This window comes from Coturnix japonica, chromosome W, assembly GCF_054131305.1.
Source record: "Coturnix japonica strain WE chromosome W, WE-NBRP24, whole genome shotgun sequence".
In the NCBI taxonomy this organism is placed as follows: domain Eukaryota; kingdom Metazoa; phylum Chordata; class Aves; order Galliformes; family Phasianidae; genus Coturnix; species Coturnix japonica.
The window spans coordinates 2,614,217-2,628,619 of record NC_140701.1 but is presented as its reverse complement, the minus strand read 5'-3'; the positions used below and the strand labels follow the sequence as shown (position 1 = coordinate 2,628,619).

The window sequence follows — 14,403 nt, the reverse complement described above, 5'->3', positions numbered from 1 at the left end:
GCACTGACTTCAGCAAAGCCTTCCACACCATCCGCCATGGGTTTCTCCTGCGGAAGCTGCAGCCCATTTGGGGGCACTTATGGAATCATTTTACGGTCATTTTAGGGTCACTTGGGGGGATTTCGGATCATTTGGGGTCATTGGCATGCATTGGTGCACTCTGTGCTGGGTGAGGAACTGACTGGAGGATGGGCCCAGACAGTGGTGGTTGAATGGAGCAAGAGCCAGCCAGCAAACAGCCATCAGACAACACCAAGTGGGGGCATGGATTGATCTGCTATGGGGTAGTGAGGGTCTTATTGCTCCCTATAATTCACAAAGGGAGGCTGTGGTGAGCTGGGGGTCAGTCATTGGGAGGACACTGGGGTGATGTCGGGAGTGATGCTGTTGGGGTGACATTGGGGTGACGTAGGGATGACATTGGGGTGACATTGGGGTGGTATTGGGGTGACATTGGGGCTGTGTTGGGGTGACACTGGTGTGATGCTGTTGGGATAACGTTGGAGTAATGTTGGGGAGCGATGTTAGGAGCGATGTTGGGGTATCACTGGGGTTGCTATCAGGGAGGGCATTGACCGGGAGGACGGGGGGGGGTGGGGGGGGGAGCGAGAGGGGTGCAGGGTGAGCCTTAATTCTGCTCCCCCCGACCCAAACCGCACCGAGCGGCCCTGAGCCCCCCCCCACCTGCAGCAGCAGCGGCAGGACGTGGAGGCGATGAGGGGGGGTCGCGTCGTCGGGCTCCAAACGGAGGCAAAGCAGTAACCCCCCCCCCGGGGCTCCCCATCGTGCCAAAGCCCTCCTGTAACCACTGGGATCCCGGGGGCACCGAAAGGGGGCGGAGCGGCAGGGGGGGGGGGGGTCGGGGAGGTGATGGAGGCGGAAAGGAGGGGGAACAGAGCAGAGGCTGAGAGCCGACCCCCCCCTTCCGTGCTTACCCGAGGTGGGGGAAGGCGGAGCGGGGGGGCGGCCAACACTGTGCCCAGCTTGGGGGGACCCAAAGCGGTCGTTAAAGCGGTGTGAAGCGCAGCCCGGTTGCCGACGTCGATGTCGCCCCCCCCGACGCTGTGTGGGCTTCACGGAGGAGCTCCGTGGGGCAGCAGGGGGGAGGCAGCGCTCAGCACCCCCTGCCTCAAAGCGGCGCCCAGAGCCTCCCCCAACCCCCCGAACCCCCCCGCGGCCTCTAAGATCTGGGGTGCGAAATGGGGACAGCGCAGCAGCAAAGAGGTGGCGGCTGTAACCAACTCGATGGGGGGTCCCGCTGCCCCCCAAGTGTTTAGATAAGGCCACCAGAGCCCGGCAGAAAACACCGGGAGGACCCCCCCAAGCTGCCAACCCCACCACCAAAGCCTGGAGCCAACAACTGCCCCACTGCCCTTCATCCCCTCCTCCAGAACAAGCAGCGGCTGCCAGCCCTAAGGGGGACAGGAGAAGCTCGGGGGGGTTCGGAGAACATGGGGAAGAGGCTGGCGGCCAAATGGGGGGGTAAGGGGGGCGAGGGGGGGGTCCCGAGGCAGAGGAGGAAGAAGAGGCGCAGGGAGGGGGGCAGAGCTGGGTGCTGGGCTAAGGAAGCCAAGTGGTGTTGGAAGGACGCAGGGATGGGGCAAAGACCCCCCTGGGACCCCCAGAGAGCAGCATGGAGCAATGCCAACTCTGCAGTGGGCAGCAGTTGGGTTAGAATAGGGGAAGAGCTCGGGGGGGCTTCTCGGAGTCCCTCAGCACCCACAGCAGCTGGGCCTGGGCTGCGGAGTCAGGAGGAAGGAGTTAGCAAGGAGGTGGCGTGGAAGTGGGGGGAGGGGATCCACCGAGGGACTGCTACAGGGGTCCCCCCTGGGATCCTGAGGTGCTCCATCATTGGGAGCCCTGGAAGTTGTGCCATGGGGGGGATCCTTGGGGTCTGGATCCCACAGTGCTGTGCCAAGGGGATCCTTGGGATCCAGCAGTGCTTTGCCAGGGGGTCCTTTGGGATCCAGCAGTGCGATGCGGAGCGGATCCCCAGCATCCAGTGATGTGACAACACCGGGACCCCTGGGGTCTGTAAGGGCTGCATGGCAGGGAGGTGCATTAGAAGGGTAAGGGGTGCACTGGGATCCAGAGGAGCTCAGCCCCACGGTGACATGAGGCTGCCCAGGGCTGTTGGGACCCAGTGGATCACAGTGTGAGGCCGGGATCTGGCAGCAGGTTGTGGAAGGAGTCACCTGCAGACATAGGAGAAGCTCCAGGATCTGGTCCATCAGCACGGCAGGATTCAACAGGATCTGATGAGAAAGAAAAGAGATGGGAGGTGAGATCCTCCATCCATACAAAGATCCCCTGGATTCCCCCCCACCCCCATAATGGGATTCCAATGGATCCCTTGATCCCTTCCAGTACCAACGTGATGATCCCTGGGATTCCATCACCCAAATTCAGCCCCCAGACCCTCCCCAGTACCAATGCAGAGCCCTCCCCCCCCCCAAGATTCATCCCCCCCCAAAGCTTCTCACCTTCCACCAGCAGCAGCACCAGGGGCTGAATGGCAGAGGCTACAGCCAAGCGACCCAGCAGGGACCTCTGAGCCCCACAAAGCAACATCCTGGGGGGGTCCCCCGGCCCCTCAGCAGCTCCCGCAGACACTCAGCTGCTGCCTCCGGGCCCCCCCCCTGCTTCACCCCCTCGGCTTCCTGCAGCAGGAGGGTCACAAAGGGGGCAACGACACCCACGGACCCCCCCGTGCCGGTGGCCAATAGGACGGTGACGGTGGCCAGAAGGAGCAGAGCCCGGGGGTGACCCGGAGGGTTGTGGGGCAGAGTCAGCAGCTCCAGTAGAGCCTCGTATACCGCCGGGACCCCCCCGGGACCCCGCATGCTTCACGGGGGTACTCGAGCAGCAGCAGCAGCAGCTCCACCTGTAGGGGGGGGGACACAGCCCTCCGTGGAGACACAGCTGACACGTCCCCACCCCTCTCCCTCCCCGGGATCGCCTTCCTCCGGCTCTGTAGGCCGTAGGAACCAAAGCGAGGGCGGAACGCCAGTGAAGCGGATCGCGTTTCCCAGGGGGAGCGGGTTACGGCAGGGACCCATTGCGGATAATGGGGGGAAGGGGGAGTGGAAACCGGAGCGGCCTCACCTGGTGGCGTGGGGCGGAGGGGGGGGAACGGCGGAGGGAGCGGAGCGAAGCGCCGGGGGAGCGGAAGAGGTTTGTGGGCTGAGGGCCGCCAACAGCCGCCCCCAAGGCCCCAACATGGCGCTGCGGGCCGCACCCGAAGTGGAGCCAAAAGCCTGGAGGCAGAGCCTGAGCCGGCCCCGGCCGTGTTGGTGTGCGTTGTTGTTCCGGGGCTGTGAATGAGGACTCCCCGCTGGAATTGGTGCCGATGGATCCGCACGCCTCGGTGCCGTGTTGGGCTGGGGCAGTGGGTGTGGATGAAGGTTTGTACGGATGGAGTGGGTCTGGATTGCAGTGAGCGGGACGAGTCCGGGCTGCGGTTTGGCGTGGTTGTGTTGGTTGCTTTGAAGGGCTGCCGTAATAGGGCGGACGGAGGGAGAGGGAGAGGGAGGGAGCTTTGAACAGTGCGGGCAGTCAGGAGCACGTCGCGTTTCTGCCTGCTGTGTTGGCGCTGCCGTAAGTCTTTGGGTTGACTTGCGGAATCAAACTCTATAACGCAGAGATGGGTTGTAAAGCAGGTATGTTTATTCCAGCGTTGCGCAGCGCCGGGTGCAAGGGCGATAGCTCCTCCAAAGCTGCACAGCGTAAGGAGAAAAGTGTGTTACAGATATAGGTTAAGCTAATACATAATCAATAGTCTCCTCCTCAGTTTGATTACATATTCATTGCATTCCCTATGGCCCTCACAACCCCATTCCCTCATTCCCCCTGACCCCATTCCCCGTGACCCTTGCCGTTGTTTTGGGGTGAAATTCTTCTTCTGTTTTCTTCTTGGTGTTATTTGCTGTTATTGTTCTCCCATGTCAGCATCATCTTGCCCGGGGGTATCTAATCCTTCTTCTTGTCAGAGGTCTCCGGACAATTTCTTCTTATCTTTAGTGCCCTCTTCTCTGGTTTTATTTTGACTAAGTGTCTGTAATTCCCCCTTTCCCTGCACTTTTAAATGTAAACTATCTGCAGTTACCCTTTGTCTTGGTTTCTGTGAAGTTCTCCTTTCCCTTTCTATAGCAGAGTGTTACCTTGCCTCCATTCTGGGGCTTTGCTCACTCTTCAATTCCCCCCTTTTCATTAATCTAGCAGGCTTTTACCTGCTAGATTCTTAATGGGTCTCAAAATAGGCTCCACTCTCTACCTTTTGTCTCAGCTCATGTCTCTTCCAAACCCCATATTCCCTTCTGGTATCCTGGCACAGACACAAAAAGCATCTTATAACAACACAAGTAAAACACACCAAGAGTAGCAAGGTGATGCAGACTAAGAAAAACTGTTTTAGTCATCCTAAATTTGGCAACTAGTAAGTTTATCCCAAGGTTCAGAGAAAACTATTCCCCAATCGGTGTTATCCCTGCCTACTCCATGTTGCCATGCAACTTTGGATAAACAGGATACTTCCTCTTGGATTGTCCATCAGGCACCTGCAGCAGCATCCTCAATTGTTTCTAAGGTTACAGAAATTTTCATACAGCGATACCCCCCCTTTTCTTGTGAGTTCTGTGAAATCAGTTTGCCACTGTTGCCCTGGAAGGCCCTTTCCCGTGAGGCCCACTTGTGCCCTGTTCCTGGCACTGGGACTGTACTTTGTAGTGTTGGTTTGCCCAATATATTCTCTTATCTTCCCTTATAACCGGTTTCCATAAAATACTAAAGGGCATAACAGTGTGTCCATTTGGGCATGCACCCATCTGTCAGCTTGCTCTCTTCCTTTCTAAATTATTAATTGGACTCCTGTCCTCTTTAGAGTATTTTACAGGTTTTGACTTGGCTTCAGAGATTTTAAGTTTACCGTCTGGAATTGAAGCCCTCTTCAACTGCCTGTTCTGCCATCTGATCTATCAGCTTATTTTCTGTTTCCTGTACAGTGTTACATTTCTGATGTCCTTTACAACATATAATAGCCATTGATAGATTTACATCAGGCTGTTTTCCTTGTGTGTGAGCAATCCTTGCTCTTTTCAGATGGTACTATGAGCGTGTGGCACCCAAACGCATATTTAGCTGTCCATATGATTAAAGCTCTTGTCAAGGCAGTTATTTCATGCTTCTGAGGGAAAGTCCCCACAGCTGGTGGTTGTGCTTCGGTCACCTGGTCAGTAGCAGTTACTGCATGTCCTGCCTTACAGTCTCCTTGTCTCATAAAACTGCGGCTGCTGGTAAACCAGGTGTCTTCTGCATCTTCTAAGGGTTCGTCCTTCAAGTTCGACTGACCGGCTGGAATGTGCAGCTTCAGTTGTTTCAAAGCAGTCGTGTAATCCTGGTTCTCCGGGAGTTCCACTAAGGAAAGATACTGGGTTGACAATATTAGTCACAATTATTTCTACATCACCCTACTCTACCAGGATGGCCTGGTATTTCAGGAATCTTTGGGGTGAGAACCAATGAACCGATGTCCCCCTTTTTGTCACCAATACGGTAAACAATGTATGAGATATTAAAACTGGTATCCTTTGGCCCAGTGTAGATTTATGGGCTTCTTGAATATTGAGCACTAGTGCAGCCACTGCCCTCAGGCACCCTGGCCATCCCTTACTCACTTCAAGCTGTTTGAGGTTTACCATCAGTCCGTAGCTGTGTATCCATGGTCAGCACCCTCCTGTCATTCCTGGGAATGTATGGAGTTCCTTGACAGTTTGCAGCTCAGGGGTTTAGCAGATGGCTTCTTTCTTGGCAGTCCTTAAGGTTCAAAGTCCAGCTGTAATTTCTGAGTTATTTCTGCTTTCTGTAAACCAAGAAACTCAGCAAACTCTCAGTCTATTATACACAGCCCTTTTGTTGCTGTGGCATCCACATGCTCCAGTAAAGTTCCACCCTAGGATGGAGGATCCCAGGTCTCACGCTCACGAGTTGACCGGTTCTCAGATATCATTAAGCTGTTCTCACAACCCTGGGTAACACTGTCCAGGTTAACTGAGTCTAAGTTTTTTTTTCAAGCGTTGGTTGCTTTGAAGGGCTGCCTTCATAGGGCGGAGGGAGGGAGAGGGAGAGGGAGGGAGCTTTGAACAGTGCGGGCAGTCAGGAGCACGTCGCGTTTCTGCCTGCTGTGTTGGCGCTGCCGTAAGTCTTTGGGTCCCCAGGAGGCTCTCCCTGGGGGTGACCCGATTCGAAGGCAGGATTCAATCCCACCACAGCCCATCCATGGCAGGCAAACGCTTTTCTCATCTTCTCTTGGGACTCAGCAGTGCCAGGGGTTTCACAGCGCACGTGTTGCAGTGACTGGCAGCCTCCGTGTGTTTTTCTGTTGCATACAGGATCCCATGGTGGAGCCGCATTAGAAGCAGACGTTGGTGTCTTGTGGCAGGAGCAAGGGCAGTGGAAGCGCTGCCCAGGGCAGGGCGGTGGTGACTGCCATGAGAGCGGAGGTCTGATGCCATCTGCAAGGGATGGGATTTGCATCCGGTGGCTTTTCCATTGCAGAATGTCCAGCAGCAGAGCGTGAGTGGCCGTGAAATGAAGCTGGGCCCCAGGAGAGCAGTCTGGAGCTGCATCACGAGCTTTGTGCGTGGCCAGCGCAAGGTAGGTGTGCCTTATTGTAAGCGTGCGCTGAAGCAGTGTTGGTTAAGTACAGCTCACTCCTCTGTCTGCAACAGATGGGCTTTCTGCGCGCTTTATTGCTGTGGCCGTAGAATTCCCTCTTTCTTACCATCTGATCTGTGAAGGCTTTTGTGTGGGAAGGGTTTGAGGAATGAGGGAGTAGAAATTGCTTTAGTCACGAGTCATCTGGAAAGGTTTCACAGAAACAGCGACATTTGCAGAAGGAACGTATTGGCATTGGCTGTTGTGCAAAATACTCATTGGGATAGAGAGGAGGGAGTACCTGCAGAAGATCGTTCTCTTCTTGTTTTGAGGAAGCCGGGGAGGGCTCAGATTGCAGCTTAAGCAATGTTCTTTTGTCACACTATGGGTCCTGTGTTGCGTTCCCCAGAGTTTCATCTCTCCTTTTGATTCCAGTTCTCCTGACAGGTTAGGCTTGAATTCAGCATAATATCTGCTTCTCCCTGGGTTCAGGTTCTTTGGGTCTCCTGCCTGCTTTTCTCCCTTTTCTTAATGGAGAGTGGAGTTTCTACCACAGAGCAAAGTTTCGTGATTAACAGAAACAAATATGGAACATATTAGATGAATACAGCTCTGCATTTTTTTCTTCCTCCGGCTAGCAAGGGACTCCTGTGCTCTCATTAATATCAACAGTGAGTAGATGCTGCCTCCTGTTGGAGCCTAAAATGCTTTCCATAGTTGAGTGGTTGGAAACATAGGGTTTTAACTTAAAATTGTTTGTGCAGGGTGAAGGTTGGGAACACAATTAGAATACAGTTACACAGTGCTCTATCCCCAGAACTTTCCAGCATTTTTCTTAACACAGCTTACAGTTCATTTCAAAACAAACTAACAAAGATGAACTTGGGTTAGCGTAGCCCGTTTTAAATGATCCTTCTGTGTCTTTTCCAGGCTGGTAGCAGAATGGAGACTTTCCTGAGGCGCTGAGGAACAGACACAAGCTTCTTTTGAAGGCTTCAATGAAATTCTGCCGCAGCAGTATCTGCGGTCCTTTGATGCTAAGGAGCTGGAGGTAAAAGATTCTTTGACTATTGCCAGATCCAGGCTGCTACACGTAATACTTGAATTTCAGTCAGTGTCTGAAGAGCAGAGTTCATTAAGGCTGGTGGTTCTGTTTTCAGGATGTGTGAGAGAAGCCTTATGTATCAGGTAGTATTTGGTTACTGTGTTGTTCTTCACTTTCTTCTTTGCAACCAACTTAGACACATTTCTAACGTTAAGATTCTGCCAGCATAAATTTTTTGGCTGACAGTGTTTTTGTAGTCCTTGACAATGTGATTTGCGTGTGTCTAAAGAGTGAGTGACTGGAAAGCAAGGGAGATAAGAACCAAATATCAGCGGATGGTCAAATTACAGAGTGGACCAGGTTATAGCTGCTTTTGGTCTCTCCAAGTTATGCTCTACAGCAAAACATCGTATTTCTAGCACAGAATGGTACGGTTAGGTAAAGACAAAGTACATTGTTAGTTTGAATGTCTAAATACAAAGATTTTAATGACTGGTTTTTCTCTTTTGTGGCCTCTCCACATTTTCTTTGTGAGCGGATGTTATTATTTGCTGTGAAAGTTTGAGAGTTTAATATTAACCCCATCGCAGCGCCTGAGAGTAACGATGCCTCTTTTTCCCCCCTTACAGCAGGCAGCCTCTGTGAGAGCAGTGGAGCAGCAGCTGTCTTCGCTATGGCTGCTGAACTGCATTTCTGGCCACCTGAGATCCCTGAGCCCATGCTAATGGAGAACATGCTGCGCCACGGACTCTTCTATGGAGCCGTTTTGCAGTTTGTGTGTGTGCTGGCCATCATGCTGCCAGTTTCCAAGTCCCCAGAGGCAGTAAGTGGTGCTCTCATGGGCTGAGAGAAAGGCACGGGCAACTGGCTGGGAGGGAACTGTCAAATTCAAGATATGAAATACTAAAATATTGATGCTACAGATAAAGCTCAGTTTGCATTTTTGTTAGAGTCTGTGACAACAAATATAATGTCACTGAAGAAATGGCTTTTTTGGGCATTAAAAGACAAAACACAATCTTTTGATTTGCATGAAGCAGTAAAAACAACACCGAATCGATTTTCTTTATCTTTTGACAGCGTCTCTGGGTCTTTAATGTCCCTTCCCACCCAAACCATTCCACAATTCTATATTTCCACAATGTAAATGTGAAAATATCTGCCATGGTCTCCTGCTGCTCTACATGACTGGGAAGCCTCAGCCACAGGGACAGCGTCCATAGCAAGCCCAGGGGGAGCCTGGTCCTTGCGGTGGAACAGATCTGCCCAGCGGGACACGCTCCCAGTAATTCTTCCGCAGCAGCCTGGCACTCACCCACTAAGGGGTGCCACAAGCACCCACTCTATGCATCCCTGCTGCACAGGAGGAGCAGCCCGTGAGGAGGCCCAGCCTGCTGCCTGGGGATGTGAGGTCACTATGCCCTGCCGCATAGCTGCCTTGTCACAATGAGGTCACAATGCCCAGCTGCGTGCCTTAGGAGTTCTGTGCCCCAGTTGCAGCACTCGTCGTGGCTGTAGCGGTGGTGGTAGCAGCATGGCACGAGTTCTGGGGGCCTCGGCCCCCACCTGCCTTGCCTTCCTCCTCATACTGATAGCCATGTGTTGTCAGGAGGCTTGTGCTGCTCCGTGGCGAGCAGCAGAAGCAGGTGGGTGGGCAGAGTTGGGTAAAAAATGAGCAGAACTGAGGGTGAGAAGCCCAGGTTCTGGTTGCAGTGGCTCTGTGCCGTGTTGCCCTAGGGCTGCCTTCGATGGAGGGTGTATTGGAGAGGGGAGACAGGCAGCACCACAGGAGCTGGGCAAGGGCATGAGGAAGCCCTGTGCTCCCACGGCTCTGCCGCTGGATGGCTGGAGCATGCTCTTCATCCTGGGGGTGTCCTAGGGGAGAACTCGTAAGATGTGTGCTGGGAAAAGCATGAGCATTTCTGCTCCAGCTGCCTGATGCTCCCCATAGAAAAATCCCGGTTCCCAACAGAGACCCCCAGCTGTAGCCCAGATGGGTTCAGGCACCTTTTCTTTGTATGCTCTTCCACGTGGTCCCAGAGGGGTGCTGCACGTTGCCAGGAGGGAGCATTTGTAAAGCTGCTGAGTGCCAGGCTCCAGGTCACCGTGGCACCTCTATAGCTTTGGCAATCACGGCCTGAGTCTCCCATCCCGTTACCTGGCCCCTTCCTTGTCACTAATGGAGAGGAAGATCACAACATGCAGTGGGAACATCCCTCTTCTGTTCTTTATTCTAGATGATGACATTGGTACTGCTCCAGACGACTGGATGGAGACTGCTTTTGTGCCTCAGAGGAAACTCCGAGGTAAGTTGTGAGTGTCTGTTTCTTCGGAGGTAGAAAAATTAGTGCTGTAATAGCTTATTTGGGTACATAAGGACCTCCAAAGGTCTTTCAAGTCTCTTTGTGCTCTGAAGGTCATACACAGATCAGTCATGAGTATTTCTTTACTTGGAGAATTGTCACATTTCAGTGGGAAGGCAGCCCTTGCCAGTCTTTGCTCCTATTCCTTTGCTGTTTGGGCCATGTCATTCCCTGACCTGCAGCCAGTCCTCACATGTCACTGCAGGAAAAAAAAACAAAGCAGACCCCTGTGCGCAGTGGAAGCTCTCCTCACCTGTGTCTGATCACTCTTGTGCCTGCAGGCCCCTTTGATGCTTTTCCAAAGCAAAGTCGTGTCCCTGAGCCTGGGGTGGATGCCAGAGGTAAGTCACCAGTCTTCATCTCATGATCTTTGCTCATATTTGGTTGTGGAAGTTCAGGGGGGGGTTCATCTTTTCACTGCCTGGTGATTTCTTCCCCATGATAAGCTTGGGTAGTCACTGTTTCTTGGGTGCTGCATGCTCCCAGCATCCCGTTGACTTTGTCTCCGTACATCAGAGATCTCCCCACTAAGAAAAACTTGAGGGGCCAAATGTTCTTCTATGCCTTCTCTGAAGATTGTTTTACGTGGCCTGGAGAGAGTATCTGGAAAGCTGCTGAGTGCCAGCCAACTGTCCACCTGGCCTCTCTGCAGCTTTGCAACTTTTGACCCAGGTCTGGGTGCCATGTCATCACCTGAGCCCCTTCCAGTCACTGCGGGTCCCTAAGGAAGAGAGAAATCACAGCATACCATGGCACCCAAACAGCAGCACCCTGGCACATGAGTGGCAGGCCCGGCTGCCCCCAGGCATCAACACCAGGAGATGTTTCTCATCGATGCTTGATTACGGCTGTGCCTATAAGCAATGCCTTGCCAAAGCCTCAGCACAATCCAGCCTGTGAGCCTCAGGGCAATCCCACAGGAAAGGGCCTTTAGATCTTGCCCTTCCTCTTCCACCCCCTTCCCTTCTCCAGGCAGTTCTGCACACGGCTCCTTTTTGGACTGTCACGGTGCCATTGCAGGCACCCAACAACTATTTGCCAGATGCTTCTGTGTGGCAGGGAGAGGAGAGTGCTGTGGAGCAGTGCTGTCATTCCAGTCTAAACAGGTGTCTGACAGGAGCTGCTCTGTCTGTGTTTGTTGACAGCTCCTAGTGGAGTTGAATGGCATCCAGTTTCCCAGCTGAGCTCCAGGACAGAAGCCCCAGCGATTCGAATGGGTACGTCATGAGATTTTAGTTCCTTTGAGAGATGCCAGCTCACCGTCCTAATGTCAGCCAGGCATGTCTGCAGGTGTGAGTGAGAATGCACACCTGTGTGTGTGTGTCCTGCCCTCGCACAATGCCCTGGTCCCATTCAGTGATGCTGTTATGCGTTTATGTAAGTTGTAGTGTGTGGTGAAAAGTTCTCATTCTTTGGTTGCAGAAGTGCCTCCAGGGAAGGCCGTGCTAAATCCTTAGTTGTGCTGGAACCCCACAGGCATCCCAGGGGTGGCTGTTGTCGTTACTGGCTGCACTGAGAAGACCATTCAGTTTAATACCTTGTTTGTCTGAAAGTTATCTTAATGCTTTCTGTTTAGGTCCTGAGAAACAGAAAGAGGCCCTGGAAAGAGGAAAATATTTGAAGACACTGCCCTCTCTGCTAATGAAAATCAAGAAAGACAAAGCACGTGGTAGGTGTATTTCCGTCTGTTCCCTGAAAGACTTGTGAAGCTGAATTTCTAGAAATACATGCGGAGAAACTGTACCATCTTCCTGATGAGAAGCAGTTACTTACAGTCCCACTCTCTTACCTCCTTTCTAAAGAGACAGGTGGAGCACCTATGCGCTGGATTGCATTTCAAAACGGCAGAGTTCGCACACTGACTGTCCCCCTGAGAGTAAAAGAGGCCATGCAGACAACAACTGTCACTCCAGGTAAGGGCCGCTCATAGTGGCTTTGTGGTTAGAGGTTGCTCCCCTCCCACTGCAGCCAGTTCCCAGGGACTTAGGAACTTTGTCCTTTTGGGAACTAGGCCACCAGAACCACATTCAGCAGATAAGGAGAGGAAACAGGACCCTCCATAGTACCTCCTGTGCACAGACCCTGCATTCCAGAGCTTGCTGTGCTTCCCCTGAGCCACCAGGCACAACAGCAGCCCGGAGCGGGATCCTTCCTGTGGTTGTTCTTGTCCATGTCACTCAAAGCAGCAGCTGGTGAAACAGATCCACATTGTTTTTCCAGGTGCGGATGGTGAGGAACATGCAAATGCCGCAGTAGATAATTTTATCAAGAAGTACTGCCTGGGATTCGGTGCGGTTATCTTCGTTACCACGCCGATGGCAATATTTTCATGCTATCGTCTTATCAAGCAACGGAGGCAGATAAACCAGTGAGTTCTTGTTCACCTCCAAACCCATCCTGCCCCCCTCTTTACTATAGGGCTTCTGTGAGCCAGGAGGCATTTCTAGGTAAAGCAGCATAGAGAAGCCAGTTAGTTGTTGCCTAACACTGTCTGAGATTGATGCTGTCAGATGTTTTAACTGGCTGAGCCATTCCTGCTGCATGTTCTTACTGCTGGGCCTGAGACAGGCCGGGAGCTGAGGGTGGCTCTACCATGCACTGTGAGGAAGGAGAGCAGGGGGTTCTCCTGTGCCCTCAGCATGTTTCTTTCTCTGCAGGCGCCTTGCTGCAGCTGCTGCAGACGAGAATACTGCCTGCAGGAAGTGGTACTTGGAAAGATGGCTTGCTCACCTCAACGAACAGCTTCCTTGCCTCAAGGCGCTGGACAGAAAGACAGGGCACCAACAACAACCAGCCCAGCAGCCACAGAGCACCACCAGAGCGGCCCCTGCCAGGCCTGACGGCTGTCAGGCTCAACTGCCCCCACTGCGGCCCCTGTAGCCCAACAGCCCAGGCTCCGTGGCCCCCAGGAAGTACATCAGGCCCAGCAGCCCCTATCCACCCTGGGCATCAACACCTCTTTCAGGGGACAGGAGGGACCCACCTGGTTTGGAAGCTTGCAGTCATCGGCTGGCACCCAAACAGCAGCACCCTGGCAGATGAGTGGCAGGCCCAGCTGCCCCCAGGCATCAACACCACCCTCCTGTCCCCCACCACCATCCTTCAGGGGTTGGCAGTGGCTCCCTCAGAGCATCACCTGGGGGCAGCCACCGCCTGGGGGAAGCTTGAGAGGCCCGTCAGCCCCCAGCACCATCTCTGCCCTCACCCTCCCCTCCACCATCCATTAGGGGATGGAAGAGACCACAGCAGAGTATAGACCTGGGGACATCATCCAACAGACGGACGACCATTGCCTGGGGGAAGCCAACTGGCCCAGCAGTCCCCTGCACCCCCCAGGAACTGTCACCAACCTCCCACTTCCCTCCACCATCCTTCAGGAGGTTGGAGCAGCCCCCGCAGGGTGTCAGTTTGAGGGCATCATCCGACACCCAGAAAACTACAGCCAGGGGAAAGCATACCAGGCCCCACAGCTCCCAGCCCCCCACAGCACCAACTCTGCCCTCCCGCTCCTCTCCACCATCCTTCAGGATGTGGGAGTGCCCCCCCCCCCCCACGGGGTCAGCTTGGGGGCATCATGCAACACCTGTAAAACCTCTGCCTGGGAGAAGTATGACAGGCCCAGCAGCCCCAAGATCCCCCCAGCACCACCTCTCTCTTCATGCTCCTCTCCACCATTGGTCAGGGGGTGGGAGCATCATCACTGGTCAACACAACAGGGGGTTTTTTCTTTAACATCCTTATTCCACCTTCTGTACTGAGTATAGCTTTTCTATAAAAAATCTCAGCACCACACATGATCATATTCAAAACATCTATAACTATACGGAATATAGATATTGTAAATTAATTCAATAAAATTCAACAACAAAACAAAATAACCAAGAAGCTGCTTCCTTCAAAAGACAGAGTATTCTGACGAGGAGAAAACAGCAATACTAACATCACGTCATGGCATTGCCATCAGGGCTCAAGCTAAGGCAGCCAGCTGACCAGGGCAGAACTTGTGTTAGACGCTGCTCAGTGACAACACCCAGAACAAAGTAGCAAGGATGTGAAGTACAGGAGACTACTTGCGCTTATCACATTCTGTCTGCTGTAACAGCACTACTCAAAGATTTCTAATCGGGCCAAGATCTTTGTGAAGCAGCAGTTTGTTCATTACTGCCATCATGGGCGCACACCCCTACTGACTGTTGGGCAGGGCTGCAGTGGGGAACGCCCTCCACACGCAGTCCTGGGCAGGCAAGGGCTGTCGGTGCACAGTGCCACACGCTCCTTGCCATCTGCACACACGTGGGCTGGCTTTGCACTGCCAGGCACATCGTCTCGCCTGGGCACTGCAGG

At 53.3% G+C, this 14,403-nt stretch overlaps 2 protein-coding genes and 1 long non-coding RNA gene across 3 annotated transcripts; 2 read left to right on the top strand and 1 right to left on the bottom strand.

The window, feature by feature from the left end:
- Window positions 1-1,420: 1,420 nt before the first annotated feature.
- LOC146754210 (uncharacterized) lies at window positions 1,421-5,130 on the bottom strand. Its single transcript, XM_085527479.1, has 3 exons — window positions 5,105-5,130; window positions 3,106-3,493; window positions 1,421-2,255 (listed from the first exon to the last, which is right to left on the bottom strand). The coding sequence occupies exons 1-3, from the start codon at window positions 5,128-5,130 to the stop codon at window positions 1,713-1,715; spliced, it is 957 nt and encodes a 318-aa protein (XP_085383605.1). The 3' UTR covers window positions 1,421-1,712.
- A 1,198-nt stretch (window positions 5,131-6,328) lies between these two features.
- LOC146754209 (uncharacterized) lies at window positions 6,329-8,520 on the top strand. Its single transcript, XR_014938943.1, has 3 exons — window positions 6,329-6,651; window positions 7,582-7,702; window positions 8,326-8,520. It is a non-coding gene; the product is annotated as an uncharacterized LOC146754209 (long non-coding RNA).
- Window positions 8,521-9,937: 1,417 nt separating this feature from the next.
- Window positions 9,938-14,160, top strand: LOC146754208 (uncharacterized). Its single transcript, XM_085527672.1, has 7 exons — window positions 9,938-10,002; window positions 10,341-10,400; window positions 11,205-11,276; window positions 11,636-11,728; window positions 11,862-11,972; window positions 12,280-12,427; window positions 12,717-14,160. Exons 1-7 carry the CDS (start codon window positions 9,966-9,968, stop codon window positions 12,937-12,939), a joined length of 744 nt encoding a protein of 247 aa, XP_085383798.1. The 5' UTR covers window positions 9,938-9,965; the 3' UTR covers window positions 12,940-14,160.
- The last annotated feature ends 243 nt before the right edge of the window (window positions 14,161-14,403 follow it).